Below are 24,836 nucleotides of genomic sequence, written 5' to 3'. Positions count from 1 at the left end.
AGATACAATCTTTCTCCACTTCAAAATACCATATATAAATTAAGTAGACATAATGTACAGAGACACTCAGTGACTACTTGTTAAAGAAATCAGTAGTCCTTACTGGATCCTATCTGTAAAATAGCTGGGTATATGTTTTACCTAACCCTTAAAATTAAACATTTTTCTTGAGGAAATAAATTGTCTAACATGATCTTTCACTATTTAGGCAAATGTTAACCATTTTGTGCTTTTCCTAATTTAGACAAAAGCAAAATATCCACAGATGTGAAGAGCCAAGAAAAGATGAAACATGCTGTATATTCACAGGAAATTTACTATCAAAGAGAAGTTAAAGTAATAGAAATTAAGGCTGTAAATTAGCTGTGGAAGGAATCAACCCAGACAAGAAACTGAAAAGACTTAACAAGGAAATATCAATTCAGAAAAAAAACACTAAATATCATCTATTTGATGGAAATTAAACTTATTATTAATAATAGTATATGTATGCTGACATGAAATTGCTCATATTTGATCGTTTTTTACCTACCCTCTCCCCTGAAATGGCAATTTCACATGATTCAATCTATTAATAAATATAGAATCTAGTCTACTGAAAGACATGTATGTCTTTCTATCCAGGACGATTTCAATGTTCATCAACTAAGCTCTATTATACTTTTAGAATAGACAAAAAACAAACCCCAAAACTAAAACAACAACAACAAAAACAAAGCCCTACATTAATCTTATCAGAAATTATAACAGTTCATCTTGGCTAGAGTTGGAGTGAGACCTAGTAGTTTAATAAAGATCCAAGCTAAGAGGAACAAAGTCTTGAGAATCAATGTTTAATCCATCTGTGATTTAATCTAAGGAAGAGATTTTAAGAGAACAAACTCAATTTCACTAAAGATATATGTCCTAACCAAGAGTAACTAAACTTTCTCTTTTCATCTAGCTATATAAACAAATACAAATATAAAGCTAAACAATATTTTATTGACCTATTATTAGAAATTCTTACTAATCTAAATTATAAAGAATAACATTTGAATGGATCTTACAGAAGACCTGAAAATAGGTAATCTTAAAACATTTATAATAATCCTTTACTAATCAGAATAATTTATCAAAGTACTCCCTAACATGGTTAATATTTCTCTGAATTTTTATGTTCAATTTGATTTCATAAATTTCTCTGACATGAGAAATGATATTTTAATTACTATTTTTTACTATGATTATTGGCAAATATTAGACATTCAAGTGTCTGTTGCTTTAATCAACAAATGAGTAAGAATTATTATTTGTATTCTTGGATTCCAATTTTTAATTAAAAAAAAAATTTTGAGTGAGACACCAGGACACAGTGAATATCTTTGCTGAACAAGTAACTTTAAAGTACAAAAATTAAAAGAAATTTTCTTTTAAATTACAAAATGGTAATGGCTTTGTAATGTCTATAAAAAATACAAAATAGCTACATAATGAAGCAGGTAATTACTAAAAAAAAAAGTTCAAATGTTTCAACGTAAATTGACATAAATATTTACGAAGTTTTAGCAATCTCTGAACACTGCTATAGCAAGACTGATTTTGAAATCTAAAAACCACCAATATTTAGTAGTCAAAGTACACACAAAAAAAGATTTTTAATATGACAATGGATTGCTTAATTCACATACTAAATTGCTCTATACAGGGAGATTTCACAATCCAGGAGCCATAGCCATGTTGCTGTAAGTAGGATTTCAACAAAGTTTTAGCTTCTTGATAGGATCCAGACATACGCTACAGAAAGAAAAAACAGTAAATTACAGAATATAGGCAGAATTTGGCTTATGAAAAGAAATTAATTAGCCTTAATCATCTTTCTTTAGTTTAACACTATAAACATTATGAAAAATCTTTCTGAATTTCCATTTCCTTCAGTATTGTTTCTGAAACTAAAAATTATTCTCAACACTCCTAAGAGATAATTTTCCTTCTTTTTTAATATTTGCAATTAAAAGAGTAATGATACTCATTACAGAAAACTTGAAAAAGAATATTCAAAGAAGTAAAAAAAACTCGCTTATAATTCCCAAACTATAGATAACTAGAATATTTTGGCTTATTTCCTTTTACTTTTTAAATAAATAAACATACTGATAAACTTTAAAAAAGAAAAACCAGATTTAGGTAAAATTTGTATACCATAAATTCACCCAATGGTAAATTCATCCATTGGTAAGTGTTCAGTTTGATGTGGGTATTTTTATGAAATTGATATAGGTGTGCAACCATCACAGCCCAGTTTTAAAATAATTTCATTACATGTAAAAAGTTCCACTGTGCTCATATACAGTAAATCTGTACTTCTAAGCCCCAGTCTCAGGCAATCATGAATCTACTTTCTGTCCCCAGAATTTTGCTTTTCGTAGAAATTTCATAGAAAGTGATCAACACAGCATGTACTCTTCTGTGTCAGGTTTCTTTAAATTAGCATACCATTTTCAGATTCATTCCTATTGTCTGATGTATCAGTTTGTTCTTTATTGTTGATTGGTATTCCATCAAATAGATATATCACATTGCTTATGCAGTCACCAGCTGATGAACATCTGTGTTGTTTCCAGGGCTTGGCTACTATAAATAATGATGCTGTAAACATTTATGTACCAGTCTTTGGTGGATATAAGTTTTTGCTTCTCCTATAAATATCAGTGGGAGTGCTGGATCACATGCTAAGTTTACAAAACAAACTGCCAAACTGTTTTCCAAAGTATTTTAAAACCTTTTACATTCCCATCGGCAGTGAAAGAGGTTTCTAGTTTCTCCGCAACAACATGCAGTACAACCAGACTTTTGGATTTTAGTAGGTGTGAAGTGGTATCTCACTGTGGTTTGGTTTTGCATTTCTCTAATGACTAATCAGGATGAACACCTTTATATGTGTATTAGCCATCCACATATATTCTTTACCACTTGGAAAAGTTGAGTGGTTTGTCCACTTAATGATTTGTAAGAGTTCTTTATTCTAGATCCAAGACCTTTGTCAAATTTATGATTTTAAGTATTTCCTTCCATTCTGTGGCTTATGTTTTCATTTTCTTAATGATGACTTTTGAAATGCAAGTTTTAAATTCTGGACTCCACCAATTTTTTCTTTTATGGATTACATGTTTGATGCCATATCTAAGAAAAATTTGCCTAACGCAGGAAGACAAATTTTGTTGTTGTTGTTGTTCAGTTGCTAAGTTGTGTCCGACTCTTTGCAACCCCATGGACAGCAGCACGCCAGGCTCCTCTGTCCTTCACTACCTTCCGAAGTTTGCCCAAACTTATGTCCATTGAGTCAGTGATGCCATCTAACCATTTCATCCTCTGCTGCTCCCTTCTCCTTTTGCTGTGAATCTTTCCCAGCATCAGAGTCTTTTCCAATGAGTTGGTTCTTCACATCAGGTAGCCAAAGTATTGGAGCTTCAGCATCAGCCCATCTAATGATTATTCAGGGTTGATTTCCTTTAGGATTGACTGTTTAGATCTTGCTCTCCAAGGGACTTTCAAAAGTCTTCTCCAGCACCACAATTCAAAAGCATTAATTCTTCGATGCCTACCCTTCTTTATGGTCCAACATGACTACTACATGTACATGTAGTTTGTACATCGTTTATACATGTATAAACCATACCTTTGACTATATGGACCTCTGTTGGCAAAGTGACATCTCTGCTTTTTAACACACTGTCTAGGTTTGTCATAGCTTGCCTTCCATGGAGCAAGTGACTTTTAAGTTCATGGTTGCAGTCATTTTGGAGTAATTTTAGAGCCCAAGAAAATAAAATATTTTCCCACATTTTCTTTGCAAGTGGTATAGTTTTTAGCGCTCTTAGTTCTATGATCCATTTTGAGATTTTTGTATAACTGATATAAGTCTAGGTTAATTTGTTCTCAAATACTCAACCGTTCTATTACCATTTGTTGAAAAGACTGTCCTCTCTCCCACTTAATTCCCTTGACACCTTTGCACAAAATCAATTGATTGTAAGTGTGTGGGTTTATCTCTGGTCTCTTACTGTGTTTATTGATCTTTATGTCTATTGCTAAATCGATACATTTTCTTGATTACTGTGGCTTTATGTTAAATTGTGGAAACTAGGTAGGGTAACTCTATCATTTTGCTTCCTTTTTAAAAATTGTTTTGGTTCTATGTCCGTTGGGTTTATATATAAATTCTATAATCAGCTTGTCAATTTCTATACAAAAGCTTACTGAGATTTTGATAAGAGCTTGCCTTGAATCAACAGATTATTTAGGAGAGAACTGACATTCTAAAAATAGAGTTTTCCAATCTATGAAATGGTACATTTCTCCATTTATTTAGGTCTTTACAAGTTTCTCTCAGCAATGTTTCATTATTTTTCATGTACAGGTCTTATAGTTCTTTTGTTAAATTTATTCCTAATTTTTTTACACACTGTTATGGATAAAACTTTTTTCGAGTTTAATTTTAGAGTGTTCATTCTTAACATATAGATATACAATTTATTCTTCTATGTTGTTCTTATACTGTATGCTAAATTCACACATGATATAGCTGTTTGTTTTTGGTCGATTCCATAGGATATTGTACATACAAGATTATTTAGGAATAAGGACAGTTTTTCTACTTCCTTCCCAGTTTGGATGCCTTTTCTTTCCTTCTCTTGCGTTACTGCATTGGCTAGAACCTACAGATCAATGTTGACTAGAAGTGGTGAGAGCAAAGGGAAAGAGTATTCAGCCTTCAGCACTGTCATGTAAACTGCAGATTTTCACTGATGCCCTTTATCTAGTAGAGGAAGTTCTATTTCTTATTTATTCAGTGTTTCTACTGTGAATAGGTGTTAAATTTTGTCAAATGTATTATGTACGTCTATTGAGATAAACAGGTTTTGAACTTAAAAATATTCACATAACATATCAAATGATTTTCTGGTGTTAAATCACCCTTGCATTCCTGGAATAAACCTCCTTTGTATATAATCCTTTCTGTATGTTGCTGGATTTGGTTTGTCAATATCTTATAAAGAATTTTTTTTTGTGGGATCTTTGTCAGGTTTTAGTATTAGGGTGATGGTGGCCTCATAGAATGAGTTTGGAAGTTTACCTTCCTCTGCAATTTTTTGGAAGAGTTTGAGTAGGATAGGTGCTAGCTCTTCTCTAAATTTTTGGTAGAATTCAGCTGTGAAGCCGTCTGGACCTGGGCTTTTGTTTGCTGGAAGATTTCTGATTACAGTTTCAATTTCCATGCTTGTGATGGGTCTGTTAAAATTTTCTATTTCTTCCTGGTCGAATTTTGGAAAGTTGTACTTCTCTAAGAATTTGTCCATTTCTTCCACGTTGTCCATTTTATTGGCATATAATTGTTGATAGTAGGCCAATATCACTGATGAACATAGATGCAAAAATCCTTAACAAAATTCTAGCAATCAGAATCCAACAACACATTAAAAAGATCATACACCATGATCAAGTGGGCTTTATCCCAGGGATGCAAGGATTCTTCAATATCCGCAAATCAATCAATGTAATACACCACATTAACAAATTGAAAAATAAAAACCATATGATTATCTCAATAGATGCAGAGAAAGCCTTTGACAAAATTCAACATCCATTTATGATAAAAACTCTCCAGAAAGCAGGAATAGAAGGAACATACCTCAACATAATAAAAGCTATATATGACAAACCCACAGCAAACATTATCCTCAATGGTGAAAAATTGAAAGCATTTCCTCTAAAGTCAGGAACAAAGACAAGGGTGCCCACTTTCACCATTACTATTCAACATAGTTTTGGAAGTTTTGGCCACAGCAATCAGAGCAGAAAAAGAAATAAAAGGAATCCAAATTGGAAAAGAAGAAGTAAAACTCTCACTATTTGCAGATGACATGATCCTCTACATAGAAAACCCTAAAGATTCCACCAGAGAATTACTAGAAATAATCAATGACTATAGTAAAGTTGCAGGATATAAAATCAACACACAGAAATCCCTTGCATTCCTATACACTAATAATGAGAAAACAGAAAGAGAAATTAAGGAAACAATTCCATTCACCATTGCAACGGAAAGAATAAAATACTTAGGAAATATCTACCTAAAGAAACTAAAGACCTGTATATAGAAAACTATAAAACACTGGTGAAAGAAATCAAAGAGAACACTAATAGATGGAGAAATATACCATGTTCATGGATTGGAAGAATCAATATAGTGAAAATGAGTATACTACCCAAAGCAATTTGTAGATTCAACGCAATCCCTATCAAGCTACCAACAGTATTCTTCACAGAGCTAGAACAAATAATTTCACAATTTGTATGGAAATACAAAAAACCTCGAATAGCCAAAGTGATCTTGAGAAAGAAGAATGGAACTGGAGGAATCAACCTACCTGACTTCAGGCTCTACTACAAAGCCACAGTCATCAAGACAGTATGGTACTGGCACAAAGACAGAAATATAGATCAATGGAATAAAATAGAAAGCCCAGAGATAAATCCACGCACATATGGACACCTTATCTTTGACAAAGGAGGCAAGAATATACAATGGATTAAAGACAATCTCTTTAACAAGTGGTGCTGGGAAATCTGGTCAACCACTTGTAAAAGAATGAAACTAGACCACTTTCTAATACCATTCACCAAAATAAACTCAAAATGGATTAAAGATCTAAACATAAGACCAGAAACTATAAAACTCCTAGAGGAGAACATAGGCAAAACACTCTCTGACATACATCACAGCAGGATCCTCTATGACCCACCTCCCAGAATATTGGAAATAAAAGCAAAAATAAACAAATGGGACCTAATTAACCTTAAAAGCTTCTGCACATCAAAGGAAACTATTAGCAAGGTGAAAAGACAGCCTTCAGAATGGGAGAAAATAATAGCAAATGAAGCAACTGACAAACAACTAATCTCAAAAATATACAAGCAACTCCTACAGCTCAATTCCAGAAAAATAAACAACCCAATCAAAAAATGGGCCAAAGAACTAAATAGACAGTTCTCCAAAGAAGACATACAGATGGCTAACAAACACATGAAAAGATGCTCAACATCACTCATTATCAGAGAAATGCAAATCAAAACCACTATGAGGTACCATTTCACACCAGGCAGAATGGCTGTGATCCAAAAGTCTACAAGCAATAAATGCTGGAGAGGGTGTGGAGAAAAGGGAACCCTCTTACACTGTTGGTGGGAATGCAAACTAGTACAGCCACTATGGAGAACAGTGTGGAGATTCCTTAAAAATCTGGAAATAGAACTGCCTTATGACCCAGCAATCCCACTGCTGGGCATACACACTGAGGAAACCAGAAGGGAAAGAGACACGTGTACCCCAATGTTCATCGCAGCACTGTTTATAATAGCCAGGACATGGAAGCAACCTAGATGTCCATCAGCAGATGAATGGATAAGAAAGCTGTGGTACATATACACAATGGAGTATTACTCAGCCTTAAACTTAAAAAGAATACATTTGAATCAGTTCTAATGAGGTGGATGAAACTGGAGCCTATTATACAGAGTGAAGTAAGCCAGAAGGAAAAACACCAATACAGTATACTAACGAATATATATGGAATTTAGAAAGATGGTAACAATAACCCGGTGTACGAGACAGCAAAAGAGACACTGATGTATAGAACAGTCTTATGGACTCTGTGGGAGAGGGAGAGGGTGGGAAGATTTGGGGGAATGACACTGAAACATGTAAAATATCATGTAAGAAACAAGTTGCCAGTCCAGGTTCAATACACGATACTGGATGCTTGGGGCTAGTGCACTGGGACGACCCAGAGGGATGGTATGGGGAGGGAGGAGGGAGGAAGGTTCAGGATGGGGAACACATGTATACCTGTGGCGGATTCATTTTGATATTTGGCAAAACTAATACAATTATGTAAAGTTTAAAAATAAAATAAAATTTAAAAAAAAAAGAATTTTTACATTTATGTTCCTAAGAGATTCTGATTTATAGTTTTCACTTCTTATGATGTTTCTGCCCACTTCTGGTATCAGGGTTTTTAATACTGCCTTATAAAATGAGTTGGGAAGCACTCGCTGCTCCTTTACTTTAATATTTTTTGTATGATTTATGTTAATCTTTGTTTTTACATTTGATAAAATTCACAAGTGAATTCATAACTGCACTTTCACTTTTCTTTAAAGAATTTTAATTAATAATTTAATCTCTTTATATTAGTTCAATTTATATGTTCTCTTAGTTAAGTTTTATAATTTGTCTTTCTAGGAATGTGCTCATTTCATCTAACTTGTTTAATTTGTTGACAAAAGTTGTTTGTAGTATTTCCTTATAATTTTTTTTAGCTCTTTGGGCTCTTCAGTGATGACCCTTCTTTCCTTCAAGATTTTGATCATTTGTGCTCTTATTTCGCAGTCTAAAGGATTATCAACTGTGCTGATTTTCTCAATGAACCAACTTTTGAGTTCACTGATTTTTCTGTATGTTTTCCTTTTCTGTTTTTACCTAGTTTCCAACCTATCCTATATTATTTCATCTCTTTTTAAAATACTTTACACTTCATGAATTTGCATGTCATCCTTGCACAAGGGCCATGTATGTTGTTAGTCTTCTCTGTATCGTTTCAATTTTAGTATATGTGCTGCCAAAGCAAGCACTCTTATTTTTTTAAAATACACTCTTCTTCTAACTTCTTTAGGTGGAAGCTTAAATAACTGATTTTTATGGTTCTCTTCCTAATGTAAGCACTTAAGGCTATGTATTTCTAAACACTTCTTATATTTTTTAAATTTTAATTTTTATCCTTGATTTCTAATTTAACTGTACAGTAGTTACAGCATAAGTTTTATAATTTCAACACTTTTGAACTTATTGGGACTTGCTTTACGGCCTACATGGTCTGTAGTGGAGAATGCTCCATGTATATTTGAAAAGAAGGTATATTCTGCTGTTGTGCAGAAAATAGTGTTTGGTTTGGTTGGACTGCAGTATTCCAAGCCTTCTATATTCTTACTGATTTTCTCTCTAGTTGTACTATCAATTACTAAGACAAGAATATTAATTAAAACCTCCAACTATAACTGTAGAACTTTCCATTTAACCTTTAAATGCTACAGGTTTTGCTTATACATTTTGAGGTTCCACTGTTATACCCACATAGCAATACTTACCTGTTGTATACTAACAACATTTGGAACAACAGTAGTGTATTACCACTAATATGTTACTCTTTGTTTCTCGTATTATTTCTCATCTTGATGTGTGTTTGACATTAATATACAGACTCCAGCTAAATTATTGCTATTGTTTGCATGGTATGTCTTTTTTTTTTCATCCTCTGTTTTCAATCTACTCATGATGTATTCTGCATATCAGTTAAATAAGCAGGGTGGCAATACACAGCCTTGACCTACCCCTTTCCCAATTGTGAACCAACCCATTGTTCCATGTCCAGTTCTAATTGTTGTTTCTTGACCTGCATACAGGTTTCTCAGGAGGCAGGTAAGATGGTCTGGTATTGCCATCTCTTTAAGAATTTTCCACAGTTTGTTGTGATCCACACGGTCAAAGGCTTTAGTGTAATCAATGAGGCAGAAGTGGATGTTTTTCTGGAATTCTTTTACTTTTTCTTTAACATCATCATATTTTACGATTGAAATAGTTCAGCTGGAATTCCATCACCTCCACTAGCTTTGTTCATCATAATGCTTCCTAAGACCCCCCTGAATTTACACTCTAGAATGTCTGGCCCTCGGAGAGTGACCACACTATCATGGTTTTCTGGGTCATTAAGATCTTTTTCGTATAGTTCTTCTGTGTATTTTTTCCACCTCTTCTTAATCTCTTCTGCTTCTGTTAGGTCTTTCCCGTTTCTGTCCTTTATTGTGTCCATCCTTGTACGAAATGTTCCCTTAGTATCTCGAAAATTTTCTTGAAGAGATCTCTAGTCTTTCAAATTCTATTGTTTTCCTCTATTTTTTTTTTTTTTGCATTGTTCACTGAAGAAGCCTTTCTTATCTCTCCTTGCTATTCTCTGGAACTCCGCACTCAGCTGGGTATATCATTCCCTTTCTCCCTTGCCTTTCGTTTGTCTTCTTTCCTCAGCTGTTTGTTAAGCTTCCTCAGATAACTTTGCTTTCTTGCAGTTCTTTTCCTTTGGGATGGTTTTCGTCACTGCCTCCTGTACAATGTTACAAACGTCCATCCATAGTTCTTTAGGCACTCTATCAGATTTAATCATCCCTTCCACTGTATAATCATAAGAGAAAGTGAAGTCACTCACTCATGTCTGACTCTTTGCGACCCCGTGGACTGTTGCCTACCAGGCTCCTCTGACCTTGGGATTCTCCAGGCAAGAATACTGGAGTGGGGTGCCATTTCCTTCTACAGGGGATCTTCCCAACCCAGGGATCGAACCTGGGTCTCCTGCATTGGAGGCAGATGCTTTAACCTCTGAGCCACCTGGGAAGCCTGGTGTATAATCAAAAGGTATTTGATTTAGGTCATACCTAATAACTGAGTGGTTTTCCCTACTTTTTTCAATTTGAGGCTGAATTTTGCAATAAGGAGCTCACAATCTGAGCCACAGTCAGTTCTAGGTCCTGTTTTTGCTGACTGTATGGAGCTTCTCCATCTTTGGCTCCAAAGAATATAATCAATCTGATTTCAGTATTGACCACATGTGTAGTCATCTCTGTGTTATTGGAATAGGGTGTTTTCTATAACCAGTGCGTTCTCTTGGCAAAATTCTGTTGGCGTTTGCCCTGCTTCATTTTGTACTCCAAGGCCAAACATGTCTGTCACTCCAGGTATCTCCTGAGTTCCTATTTTTGCATTCTCATCCCCTATGATGAAAAGGACACCTTTTCTTGGTGTTAGTTCTAGAAGGTCTTGTAGGCGTTCATAGAAACATTCAGCTTCTTCGGCATTAGAGGTTGGGGCATAGACTTGGATTACTGTGATATCGAGTGGTTTGCCTTAGAAACAAACTGAGATTATTCTGTCATTTTTGAGATTTTAGAATATTCAAATTTAATGTTTTAATAATTATTGGTAAGTGGATTTATGTCTGCCATTTCACTACTTATTTTCCAAGTCCTGGGTCTTTTATTTCTTTGCTGCTTTACTGCCTTCTAGTCTTTTTAAAAATGCATTTTTTAGGACAATATTTTAATTCCTCTGCTGATATTTTAGCAATAGCTTTCAAGTTATTGTTTTCATGACTACTTCAGGAATTACAATATGCTTCTTTTTCTTACCATAGTTTACTTCAGATTGATACTGACATAATCCTGGTAATACACAAAAACTCAAGATTTTCTCTTTGTCTTGATCTTAATCAGCTTGCCTGTGATGTATGTAGATATGAATCTTTTTTTTTTCTTTTTTTCTTTCTTGGGATTTTTTTGAGCATCTTGGGCCTGCTAATGTTTTTCATCAAATATGGGAATTTTTTTCAGTAATTTTTCAAATATTTTTATTGATCCTTTTCTCTTTTTCTGTAGAATTTCTAGTAAACATAAGTTGGTAGACTTAATATTGTTCCACAAGTCTCTGAAGTTCTGTAAAATTTTCTTTTATTTGCTTCATCTGTCCTTTAAAATTATTTTGATCTATCTTCAAAGCCCATTGATATTTTTCTGCAATCTCACATGTACTGTTGAGTCCATCTAGAGAATTACTCATTTCACTTGTTATTTATTGTTTCAGTACTGGAATATTCATCTGGGTTTTTTTAGGAGTTTTGAGTTTTTTGACTTTTGCCTTTTCTGTTTTTTGAGTTTCTATTTCTCTGCTGAGATTACCTGTTTACTGAAACATTGTTACACTTTTCTTTAATAACTTGAATATATTTATAACAGTTGCTTTGAAGACTTTGCTGTGTTCAAAACTGGAATCCTCTCAGAACCAGTTTCTTTTGAATGTTACTCTTCCTAAGTATAAATTTTATTTTACTTTCCTGTTTTTACATATCTCAAACTTTTGGGGTGAAAGAGACTTTTGGATAATATAGAAACTCTGGATTCTATTTTTCTACAAGGTTTTGGTTTTCTGCATGTTGAAATCATAAGCTCTGTTTTCATCTATGGTGTGTACTGTCTCTTTCCAGTTTCTGTTTTAGCCTGGTTTCCTAGTAGTTACCAGGTATCTGCAAAGCTTCAGTTCAGTTCAGTCACTCAGTCGTGTCCGACTCTTTGCGACCCATGAATCACAGCACGCCAGGCCTCCCTGTCCATCACCAACTCCCGGAGTGCACCCAAACCTATGTCCATCGAGTCAGTGATGCCATCCAACCATCTCATCCTCTGTCGTCCCCCCTTCTCCTCCTGCCCTCAATCTTTCCCAGCATCAGGGTCTTTTCCAATGAGTCAGCTCTTTGCATGAGGTGGCCAAAGTATTGGAGTTTCAGCTTCAGCATCAGTCCTTCCAATGAACACCCAGGACTGATCTCCTTTAGGATGGACTGGTTGGCTCTCCTTGCAGTCCAAGGGACTCTCAAGTTTTCTCCAACAATGCAGTTCAAAAGCATCAATTCTTCAGCACTCAGCTTTCTTTATAATCCAACTCTCACATCCATACATAACCACTGGAAAAACCATAGCCTTGACTAGATGGACCTTTGTTGGCAAAGTAATGTCTCTGCTTTTTAATATGCTGTCTAGGTTGGTCATAATTTTTCTTCCAAGGAGTAAGCATCTTTTAATTCCATGGCTGCAATCACCATCTGCAGTGATTTGGAGCCCAGAAAAAAAAGTCAGACATTCTTTCCACTGTTTCCCCATCTATTTGCCATGAAGTGATGGGACCAGATGCCATGATCTTAGTTTTCTGAAGGCTGAGCTTTAAGCCAACTTTTTCACTCTCCTCTTTCACTTTCATCAAGAGGCTCTTTAGTTCTTCTTCACTTTCTGCCGTAAGGGTGGTGTCATCTGCATACCTAAGGTTATTGATATTTCTCCCAGCAATCTTGATTCCAGCTTGTGCTTCCTCCAGCCCAGCATTTCTCCTGATGTACTCCGCATATAAGTTAAATAAACATGGTGACAATATACAGCCTTGATGTACTCCTTTTCCTATTTGGAACCAGTCTGTTGTTCCATGTCCAGTTCTATTGTGATAAACTGCAAAGCTTAGTGATAAGCAAATGATTTCAGCAGGCATTACACTCAACACCTTAAACTTATAAGACTTCTACCTTCTTCTGATCAGTTAATTTGGGGAGGGATGGGTGGTACAGTGTATTTAATGTTGCAGGCAGTTCTATTTCACACTTTTAACTCTTTTCTGGGTTCTCTTTAGTCTCACTTGCACCTGAGTGTAATTTCTTGGTCAACCAAGGATATGTAGAGAATTTCTTTCAACTCTTCCATGGCTCTTTCATTTCCAATATCTACCTGTTAAGTTACTCTTTTGTATACCACTTGCTCCAACCAGGACTGCAACCTTGCATCAGTTATTGATTTTTGCCATTTTTCTCCCTACCAGGTTTGGCACATTTAGTTGAAAAAGTGACGAATGCTCACCCTCTTGCCCAAAATCAAGTCCAGAAAATCTACTACTTTTGGTGGCATTCTCAATCTCATAAAACTATAGTTCTTGCTATTCAAACTATCAGAGAGAGAGGAGAGAGAACAGGAACACCTTTGGGCAAAGGTTTCACAAATTCCTGCTGTTCGTTCCCAGAGATCTAAGTTTTACAAGAATATACAATTTCCAATGTGTTTTCCGCCTTTAGTCAATTTCCAGAGTTGTGAAAAGGGTTTTTATCTTGACTAATTTGTCCAATTTTATCACAGAGATAATCTCTGTTTTTTTTTACAGAGATGACTTGAAACCTCTTTATGTAGCCAAAGTCAGAAACTGTCTAGGGTAAGCTTTTATACTTAAAAATGTGTGTATATACAAACTAACTACCATTAATATTCATTGCTTTACAGGTTTGAGCATTATACAGTTTGAGCATTAAGATATTGATGAAATTAAGACTTTTATACAATACTATATTGTTATTGAAAAGGAAATTAGATTATCAAAAACAATATGTCTTTCATAACTTGAAAACACGGATATTTCATATTATGACATGGCTCAGTTCATAGTATACTGAATAAAAAGAGTTAACTAAAAAGCATATCAAGTATGAGCATAAGCTTCCCAGGTGGCTCAGAGGTAAAGAATCTGCCTGCCAAGCAGAAGATGTGACTTCAATCCCTGGGTTGGGAAGATTGCCTGGAGAAGGAAATGGCAACCCACTCCAGTATTCTTGCCTGGGAAATCCCATGAACAGCAGAGCCTGTTGGGTTATAGTCTATGAGGTCACAAAAAGTCAGACACAACCGAAGTGACTTAGTGCACACATGCACATATACACAAAAAATATAAATACATGACAAGAAAATGAAATAACATGCTTTTAAGATTAGGAGTATCATACTGGAATAGTAGGTAGGATTATAAGCTATATTTCCCATCTGCATTTAAGAAAAGATTTCCAAGTTCTCTACTCAAATATGCATTATGTTTGTAATACTAAAAAAGTGTATTTTTAAATATATCAAAGGGTCTATATATCACTTAACCCCAAATCACAAACTCAAAGGTGTTTCACAACTTAGGAATATAAGCAAAGTAATTTATATGAATATAGTAATGCATTATTTTAGAATACTGAAATACTATAGTTAACATAGTTAATATCATACACAAAAGAGATTTTATTACCTTTTTGTTTTTCTGGGTATGACCAGCAGGTTTTTAGCAATATTGCAAGGTTAGTACATACCATACTGAGGCAGCTACTAAAAGTGGTAAAACTTATTCACATATCCAATTTCCAACATATCCATTTAAAATCTAATTTTACCACTACATGGCAATATCAGAATTATTTAACCATTATTTTGCTATGTATCATCATCAAATTACCACAGTACTATTTTCTTAAAATTTTTATTTCAATGTTCAATTTCATTCTTTTAAAGACTTACCTTAGCTGCATGATATGTACTAGCTTCAAGTATATCTTCTTTTTTAGCTTCTTTGGCAAGCAGGTTAAATCGACTTAACATTGCAGCCTTACAAAGCCGACTTGCCATTGACACACCACTTTTAAATGGGGAACTAAAGTAGAAAAGAATGAAACAATCACTAATCATTATTTAATGATTTATGTTAGCACTTACAGGGATTAAAATCAATACAAAATGTATATTTATCTCAATTATGCACAGATAGTGAAATTTTCTATATAAAATTATTCTGAGTATTAACTGTTTTCTGAAGCTAATTTCTTTTATAAAATTAGTGTATGTTATCAGAGTATTACATTAAGAATTAAAGAAAAATATGGATATTTGGAAAATTTCTACTGTTTGAGGCAAAATTAATCTATAATGATCCAAATTAAGATAGTGATTCTACCAGGGATTGACTAGATGAGGGAATAGAAATCTTTTTTGAGATGAAGAAAGCATCCTGAATTTTGACTGGGGTAATGGTTACACAGGTGTGTATATATACATACACAAATATATATATGTGTATGTAAACTCATGAAATTATACATTTTAATGTACAATTTGACTCCCTAAAAAAGTAAAATATATGTACTCCATCACCCTTCATATATATATACGTGCATATGTGTACACACGTAAATATATATATTTTTCTGTGTTTCTAATAAAAATAGGTTCACATATTATAGCGTTCTTGCTTCTGTAACTCTTTCCCTTCATTATATATTCTCATTAGTTGTTTTTGTGATAGACTGCAAAAACTGCCAAAATCCTTTATTCTTGTTTGTATGCTCTTTACAATGTAATTTTTCAGATTCTTCCATCAACAACTACAGCTTATTCTTCCTCCCCTTGAATTTGGACTGGTCTTGTAACTTGTTTTGGTCAATAAAATACTCTGTGCCTGTTGCAAGCCTGGGCTGCAAGCAGTTTGTGTTTCTATGCCTTGGCACTCCTTCCTCTACCATATGAACCTGCTGAGATTGATCCACTAGAAGATGAGAGCCCAGCTGTCCCTCTAAGATCAGCCAAGCTGCCTTACAGTTGACCTACAGCTGACCCCACACACATGGGAGAGCTTGACCAAATCCAGCTCAGCTGACCTAAGGACTTGGGAGCAGTAAAAAGTGGTTGGTGTTTTAAGCCTCTAAAACAATAGTATATGCAGCAATAGTTAACACACACTCTTGTTAACAAAATGTACTAATCTCTATATATTAATTTTCCACCATGATATCTTTTTTTGCAGTGTTTTTTCAGATGATTCTCTTGGATTTTTCAGGTATAAAATGATACCATATGGAAACAGTCATTTTACCTCCTCCTTTCCAATATTTTGTGTCTCTCCTTTCTTTTGTTAAATGCATTAAACAACATCTTAAATAACAACAACAACAGTAAACAATAATGTCCTATTTTGGATGCTAGTAGAAATGACTCTGAGATTTCATCATGAATCATGATGACACTTTTGGACAAATAAGAGATACATTTTATTCTTAACAAAAATCTCTATTACTTTCTTATTGGGTATCTTTTATCAAGAATAGTTGTAGAGCTATACTGTATGTCTTCTTGGAATTTATAAAGATGAAATATGGTGTTTTCCCCTACATCAATTAATATAACAAATTTATTAATAAGAGTTTCTAATTTGGTATTTTTATTACGTTATTTTCTTCACAGTTCTAGAAAAATTTCCACTTAGTACTGCATAAAATATATTATTTTAAGGTTCTGCTTCCTAATATTTAGCAATTTTGCTTGGATATAAAAGTGAGTTTGGTCTATAACTTTTGGGGGTGGGTGTGAAATCTTCCATCAAGCTTAAGCACCAATGATATAGGGCTTCCCAGGTGGCTCAGCAGTAAAGAATCTGCCTGACAATGCAAGAGATGCAGGAGATGTGGGTTCAATCCCTGGGTCAATAAGATCCTCTAGAGAAGGAAATGGCAACCCAGTCCAGTATTCTTGCCTGAAAAACACTATGGATAGGAGCCTGGTGGGTTACATTTCATGGGGTCACAAAGAGTCAGATATGACTGAGCATGCATACACGATCAATGATGCCTCAGAAAAGCATTTGAATCTTTTCCATCTTTTCAGATAGCATTGGAAGTTTCTGCTATTTAAAGGTTTATAACATTCCTCTGAACCACCTTAGAATGTTGCTTTCTTTGAAAAAGAGGTAGGGCATCTTCTTGGTAGCTTTCTCAAGAAAATAATGTAAGATTTTCTCCTCTTGTGTACCAATTTTAGAAATAACTTTTCCTTGAAATGTATACATTTCACCCATATTTTCAAATATATTTGCATGGTGATCAGTGAAGTTTCCTACGATTTCTTTAAATTTTCTCTGTGATAACTCCTTTATCATTATTTTATATGAGATTAGACAGTGCTTTTTTCCCCCCCACAGAATCAGTTTTTATGATCATTTTTAACTTCATCTGTTCTCTATTTTACATTTCTAGTATTATAATAAAATTTTTCACTCTATTTTATTGGTTGATATAAACATCCAAAGAACTGGCTTTTCCATTCAGCTTTGCTTTAGCTATATAACTTAAAGTTCTGAAATGCAATGTATTAAACATCCTGTTTTCTAAATATTCTATGGTTTCATTTTATATTCCCTGAGTCAAAAGTTAGAGAACTTCTTTTGCCCAATGAAAGGAGTTTCTAAGTATTCTGACTTTATGTGATTTACACTTTTATTGCATCACAATCAGAGAATACTGTCTACATCACTTTACTTTTCAGAATTTGAGATGTTCTTTGTGGCCTAACGTATGGTCAATTTTTGTTAATGTTCTGCAGGTTCCTGAAAAGCAGGTATATTTTATATTTTTATGGTGCAGAATTTTAAAGATTAATAGATTAATTATAATCAAATCTATAATATTAAGACTGATATATTCTTATTATTCTGTCTTATTCAATCTACCACTAACTGAAAGAGGTGAATTATTGCCTCCACTAACTAATAGTATATTTCTACTTATCATCTTATTGTAATTTCTACTTTATGAATGTTGACACGTCATGTTATTTGTTGCACAATTACTCAGAACTGTTCTTCCTTGTGGATTATATTGCTAAACTGTTTTTTGCCTTATGTAATACTTTGGGGTTGAATAATTAGATCATATCTGTTTTCTCTGTGTTTGCAATCACCTAGCAAGCATTTGGCTATAAAAAATGAGTTAAGCTCATTTTACATTAATTTCAATTTTGTTTTGTAAGTATGTTTTCAGTAAACTGTTTTCAGTGTCTTTCATAGAAGATCTGCTTTGTTTGTATGTTATTAACAGAGATACACTTCTTTATGCTGATTCAAAGCATAAACAGTATAATTTATACTAGTTAAAATAGTCAATAGTTCATACTTGACTGAAGAAACATTTGTATGGGATCTTAATTTAAATCCGTCTCTCACAAAGAAAGCAAATTTAGGCACTTAAACTTTTAACATTATTCATTAGTCCATTATAAATGTATGTTCACATAAAAGAAGGATTTTAGTTTTACTTGATAATCAATGTTAGGGATATTACAAAGGTATATGTAAAAGGCATAATGTATTATGGAGAAGAACAAAGGCTTTAGAAATAAAATACCCAGATCAGAATCCTAGCTGTTTAACTTAATAGTTGGGTGATTTTAAGAAAGATATTTAACCTAGCTTGAATCTCAGTCTCTTTATCTGTAAAAAGAAAAACCAAAAACCAAAAACCAACAATTAACAGGGTTTTTCCAAGAAATCAGTATAGGACTGTACAATAGTTCTCACACTCAAGTGTACATAAATAATATTTGGGAAAGTTGTCAAAAATACAGATTTCTAAGCCCTAAATTCAGATATTCAGATTCAGTGGGAAAAGCAAATTTTTAAAACAAATACATTACATAATTCTAATGATAATGATCACTAGAGAAATAAAAGTTCTGGAAACTGACTTCAAATGCTGGTTCCACCACTTACTAAGTAACTTCAATAAGTTATATAACCTCTCTAGGCCTGTCTTATTAGGAAAAAAGTTTTTAAATTAGTATAATGTCTGCAACATGGAGAAGGCAATGGCACCCCACTCCAGTACTCTTGCATGGAAAATCCCATGGATGGAGGAGCCTGGTGGGCTACAGTCCATGGGGTCGCACAGAGTCAGACACAACTGAGCGGCTTCACTTTCACTTTTCACTTTCATGCACTGGAGAAGGAAATGGCAACCCACTCCAGTGTTCTTGCCTGGAGAATCCCTGGGACGGGGGAGACTGGTGGGCTGTCGTCTATGGGGTCGCGCAGAGTCGGACATGACTGAAGTGACTTAGCAGCAGCAGCTGCAACATCAGATCAGATCAGATCAGTCGCTCAGTCGTGTCCGACTCTTTGTGACCCCATGAATTGCAGTATGCCAGGCCTCCCTGTCCATTACCAACTCCCTGGGTTCACTGAGACTCATGTCCATCGAGTCAGTGATGCCATCTAGCCATCTCATCCTCTGTCGTCCCCTTCTCCTCTTGCCCCCAATCCCTCCCAGCATCAGAGTCTTTTCCAATGAGTCAACTCTTCGCATGAGGTGGCCAAAGTACTGGAGTTTCAGCTTCAGCATCATTCCTTCCAAAGAAATCCCAGGGCTGATCTCCTTTAGAATGGACTGGTTGGATCTCCTTGCAGTCCAAGGGACTCTCAAGAGTCTTCTCCAACACCACAGTTCAAAAGCATCAATTGTCACACCCAATAACTATTTTAATCATTATTCAGAATTCAAAAAACTGTATTCAAAAATGTTAAAAGTTTTTATAAATTGTACTAAAATACATTCTTTCACTTAAGTAATATGTAATATTTGAAGAAATTAGTAATGCTAACCTTTCCGTGATCTTTCCACTTAGGCCATCCACAATCTCCAAAGAAATGTCCCCTTGTGCCCAATTCAGACTCAGGAATTTATATTCCAAGTTTGTTTGAAATGGATATGCAGAAGGTACTAAACTAATATGAGGTCTGTTGACCAAGTAAAACATTGGAAGTTTGGAAGTGAGCGCATCATCAACACGTTGCTTTATAGCAATTTCTAAGCCTCTAGTATCACTGCAATTCCCATCACCTAGAAAGCAAAAAAAAAACACAAAACAATACATACTCAAACAAAACAAATGTAAGTCAACAGAAACAGTTGCTGAAGTATGTAATGCAGGCATACCTCACTTTATTGCACTTTGCTTTACTGCACTTCAGAGATACATATTGAAACTCTGGCAACCCATGTTGTCAGATGACGTTTAGCCTTTTTTTTTTTTTTTTTTTTAGCAATAAAGCAGTTTTTAATTAAGGTATATACCTGACTTTTTTTAAAGACATGATACTAATGCACACTTAACAGACTATAGTATAAACACAACTTTTATATGAACTGGGAAACCAAAATATTCGTGTGACTCACTTTATTGTGATATTCATTTTATTGTGGTGGTCTGGAACTGAACCCACACTACCTTTGAGGTATGCCCATAGAAACTGAAGCTGCATTAATAAAAACAGTGTCTAAATCACAGAATACAGCATTATTACAGAACTATACAGTGCTCATACCATATCTGAAACACTGTATTTAGTCTAAGGCATTACATTTTGACACTATCACCTACATATTACAGAACATCTGGAGAAAACAAATCATATGTAACACAAGTGATGGCTAGGTAGGAAAATACATAAAGGAAAAAGCATCTTGTCTTTTTTTTTTTTTTGACTTTACAATATTGTATTGGTTCTGCCATACATCAACATGAATCTGCCACGGGCGTACACGTGCTCCCCGTCCTGAACTCCCCTCCCACCTCCCTCCCTGTACCATCCCTCTGGGTCATCCCAGAGTGCACCAGCCCCAAGCATCCTGTATCCTGCATAGAACCTGGACTGGCGATTTGTTTCTTATATGATATTATACATGTTTCAATGCCATTCTCCCAAATCATCCCCCCCCCACCCACAGAGTCCAAAAGACTGTTCTATATATCTGTGTCTCTTTTGCGTCTCTCATACAGGGTTACAGTAAACTAACTAACACATACATATGGTCTTTTTATTTTCTATTAAAATAATAGTGCCTTTTAAAAAAGCAAGTTTAAGATTTTTTTCTTAAAAAAGGAAAGAATATTACCACAGACAAAATGAGTATCTGAAAACATCTAAAGTATGAAATTAGTCTCTGAAAACTTTTTGAAAGTAAAATGAAGTCTTCAAATATAATTCTCTTTCCACCTGTAACTGATCTATTATTGATAAAATAACTTACGTTTTTAAGAATCAAAATAGAGAACTGCAAAAGATTTCATAAGACAAGAGAAAAAGGGACAAGGTCATTTATCATCAAATAATTGAGATTTAATCTGTATTGTCATTTAGTTCAAAGTGAAAGGGAAGCGAATTTCAATCCTAAAGAGTAATTTTTAAAATCAATCGGAGCACCCAATTAATGGAACAGATTGTCATTAAATCCCACATTACTGGATCCTTTTAAACTAGAGTTAGATGATCAGAAATGGCATAAAAATAATTTATATAATAATGAGAAGCTTAAGTTCAATAACTCTTAAGATTCATTTAACTGTACATATCACACTTTTAAATGTACAGTGAGTATTTCTCAATGAGCCATTCATATCATCTGTATCAGAATCACTGGTGGTGCCCTTTTAAAATGTATATTCCTGGGGCTATCCCCCAGAGAGAGAGTAGAGATCTTAAGAGGCTGAGAAATCTGCATTTTAAACAAACATTAAAATCTGTTTTGGCTTTCTCAGACAGAACACCAATTAATTAACTCTAGATATGTCCCATAAAGACGCAAAGAAAAGAGATCAGGAGTAATTTTACAAAGTCTTATAGTATTTTTATTACTTCCTGGTGTTCCCATTCCCATGTACAAGATGGTAGTCAAATTATGAAATCTAATTGTTAAGCCCCAGTCCAAACCACTGAATACTACATAATTTCAAAATAATCTATTTGAGTCCATCCTTTTAAGAGACTAAAATATTTTGAAGTTATGTTATACAAATGACAGACTGTAAAATATCTTTCTTTACAAGAACCAAAGCCTTGCATTTCAAAGTTGTGACTCTAGAGAATGTATAGACATTTATTAGACATTCTGTAGACATTTATAAAGAAAATAGCCTTTCTTAAAGAAGATTGAGAAAAATTTGAAGTGTCTGAGAGAATTTTTTGACTAAAGAAAACAGAATAATTCTGGTATCCAATTTAAATTTAAGAAATAAATCATCTATAAAAATATATATTTGGAAAAAAAGAAGTAACTTCAAAGAGGTACTCTCATATATTGCTAGTGAGAATATAATTTGGAGAGTAACTTGGCAATAATTTTCAAAACTGGAAATTCATGTATTTCTGACCTGCAATTCTACTTCTAGGAATTCATTTTACATTTACATATATTTTACTTTTGTGTCAATGACAAACATAAAAAGGTCAAGGTTCACTGTAGCATTTGGTAGCTGCAAAAGATTAGAAACAATCTAAAGTTCCATCAACCCACAACTGGTTAAATAAATTATAGTATGTTTATACAAAGAAATACCATAAGAGAGTTATGAATAATAATGAAAAAAGTCTTCATAGGGAAAAATTTCCAAGATACATTATTAAATGAAAAGAGTAGGATGCAGAAAAGTGTGAACTGTATTATCTCATTGGTGTAAAATTTTAAAAAAGTATAAACATAAACCATCTTTGGAAAGGAAACAAGAAACTAGTAACAATGGATGCCACAGAGGTAAAAGGGTGGCTGAGGCGCTAGGACAGAAGTTAAGACTTATCACTGAAAACCCTTTTGAATTGTGAAACAAGTTTCCAAAGCAATGAAAATAAGCTTGATATTAGAAAAATAAATAATCATTATTTCCTTTTTATAATTTAATAAAGTCAAGCTAAACAAAAGTGCAAGAAAATATAATATTTTGTGTACATATAGAACTACCAAAAAATAGTCCATAGGAGAACTTATTCAAGAAATGGATTTAAATACACAGAACAATAAAAAAACTCACAAGAATAAAACAAACAGTACCTTCTAAAAACAAAACATTACTCATATGACGAGCTAAAGTTTTTATGTGAGCAATCATTACCAAAAATTAACAGTAAACAAAGAAGAGTCAAGTAATGGAATTTAAATTGTTTCCTAAGGGTAACTAAAGCTTTGTAATTCTCAAGGCTTTGCGAAAACTACAAAACTGAGTGTCCAAAATATCTGTTGAGGAGATAATACCTGAAAACCCATTCAAATATAAATACCAAAGGAAGAAGTTAATTATCAGTTCATGTCATTTATTTTGTATTCTGTTTACTTCCTACTTACTTCACAAGCCAGAAGAATCCAATTCATAACCAAATACATTTTAAAAAGTATAAAAGTAGCAAAGAACCAAAATGGGCATTTAATATTTTTTATTTCAGGAATAACTAAATATAAGCTTACCTGAGAAGTTCAAAAAAGCACCTTCTTCCAAAAGAAAGGGAAACATTGAATATTGTGCAAACAAAAGCATATGTTCAAGCCAGAATACATATAATTGCCTTACTTAAAATATTCTTAGACTTCTCACAAGATCATAAAAGTCATATTATACTAAGTGTGATTACAAGTTATCATGAAATGAAAACCTCAATAATGGATCTGAATTTTACCTTAAGTAAAGCTTCATGCATGCAAAATTTGATTTTACACTGATAAAGTGTAATTAGTGAAAGAGGCCAAGAGGTACTGAAATCTCACTCACCAACAAGAATACTATTGATATAAACTGGCTGTATAAAGTGACTGAGCAATGCTCCCTGTACACCAAGCACTTCCCATCTTGTCAACTTGTCACTTGAGGACATACTGCTTATTCTATTAACAACATCTGCAGGACAGTAGACAGTCAGATAAATTTTGCCTTCAACAGCCACATGGAGACTTAGTTCTTCATTGGCTTCAAATGCAGATATAGAATGTGGATTAAGACGCCTAGAGGAAGAAAAGAAAGTTTCTTCCTTTAAAAATCAAAACCAACGAAGTAAAATCTGCATATACCTAAGAATTGTAACTTGCCAGTTACACTTAATTTCAGTAACAGAAATAGAGGCAAACCCAAAGCAAGCCAGGATGGAATGACTTTGTTCCACAAGATTAAAACCAAGTGGAAATTAACCCTATTTAGAACTCCCACAAGGATAAATTACATATTATTGCCATTTTTATGTCCCTTAAAATAAAATAAAAATCTGATTTTTGCCCCATCATAATTTTTGAGTTATTTCCTTTCTCCAAATGAAAATTTTTTAATGACAAAACTAAAGAATGAAAAAAGAAAACCGACAATTTATATTTAAGATTGACTTCCAATAAAATATAAAAAACAGTAAAAATCTAAAATTATTTTTCTTGAGGTTTCTCTACAGGAAAACTCACCCTTGTTTTCAAAGGTGTTACTGGAAGGCTTTTAAACAAACTATAAACCATAATTATTTCTAGATGGTCAGACTTAAAGTAAATTTTACTTTCTTTTTGTGTCTGTGTTGTTCAAATATCATGCTACTGATGCTACCCATTCATCAAGACAATGAAGTTCTGACTATAGAATAGACTACATTCCTTAACTCCTGTGTTAGTTTGTGAAGAGTGCATAATCCATACTTCCTAAAGTTTATAAAAAGTCTTACAACCAGAAAGAAGTAGATTTTCAACAGCATGTAAAAGAAAGTAGTGAAGTATGTGGACTATTTAAGTAAT

The 24,836-nt window shown here is 33.9% G+C and overlaps 1 protein-coding gene, 1 non-coding gene and 1 pseudogene across 2 annotated transcripts in view; all 3 read right to left on the bottom strand.

The window, feature by feature from the left end:
- Positions 1 to 1,405: 1,405 nt before the first annotated feature.
- Positions 1,406 to 24,836, bottom strand: part of ADAD1 (adenosine deaminase domain containing 1) — a 48,620-nt gene continuing 25,189 nt past the window's right edge. Inside the window, exons 9-12 of the mRNA XM_027513541.1 lie at positions 23,842 to 24,071; positions 19,907 to 20,144; positions 15,004 to 15,136; positions 1,406 to 1,776 (exon numbers count right to left, since the gene is read on the bottom strand). Of these exons, the coding sequence (XP_027369342.1) occupies positions 1,663 to 1,776; positions 15,004 to 15,136; positions 19,907 to 20,144; positions 23,842 to 24,071 (715 nt within the window). The 3' untranslated portion in view covers positions 1,406 to 1,662. The remainder of the gene's footprint in view (positions 1,777 to 15,003; positions 15,137 to 19,906; positions 20,145 to 23,841; positions 24,072 to 24,836) is intronic.
- On the bottom strand, positions 8,560 to 8,673 carry LOC113875199 (annotated as a pseudogene).
- On the bottom strand, positions 10,412 to 10,483 carry TRNAW-CCA. Its single transcript has one exon. It is a non-coding gene; the product is annotated as a tRNA-Trp (tRNA).

The sequence above is a fragment of the Bos indicus x Bos taurus genome, chromosome 17, assembly GCF_003369695.1.
Source record: "Bos indicus x Bos taurus breed Angus x Brahman F1 hybrid chromosome 17, Bos_hybrid_MaternalHap_v2.0, whole genome shotgun sequence".
NCBI classification, from domain to species: Eukaryota; Metazoa; Chordata; class Mammalia; order Artiodactyla; family Bovidae; genus Bos; species Bos indicus x Bos taurus.
Note: the sequence above shows the minus strand (reverse complement) of the source record. Positions and strands in the feature narration are given on the sequence as shown.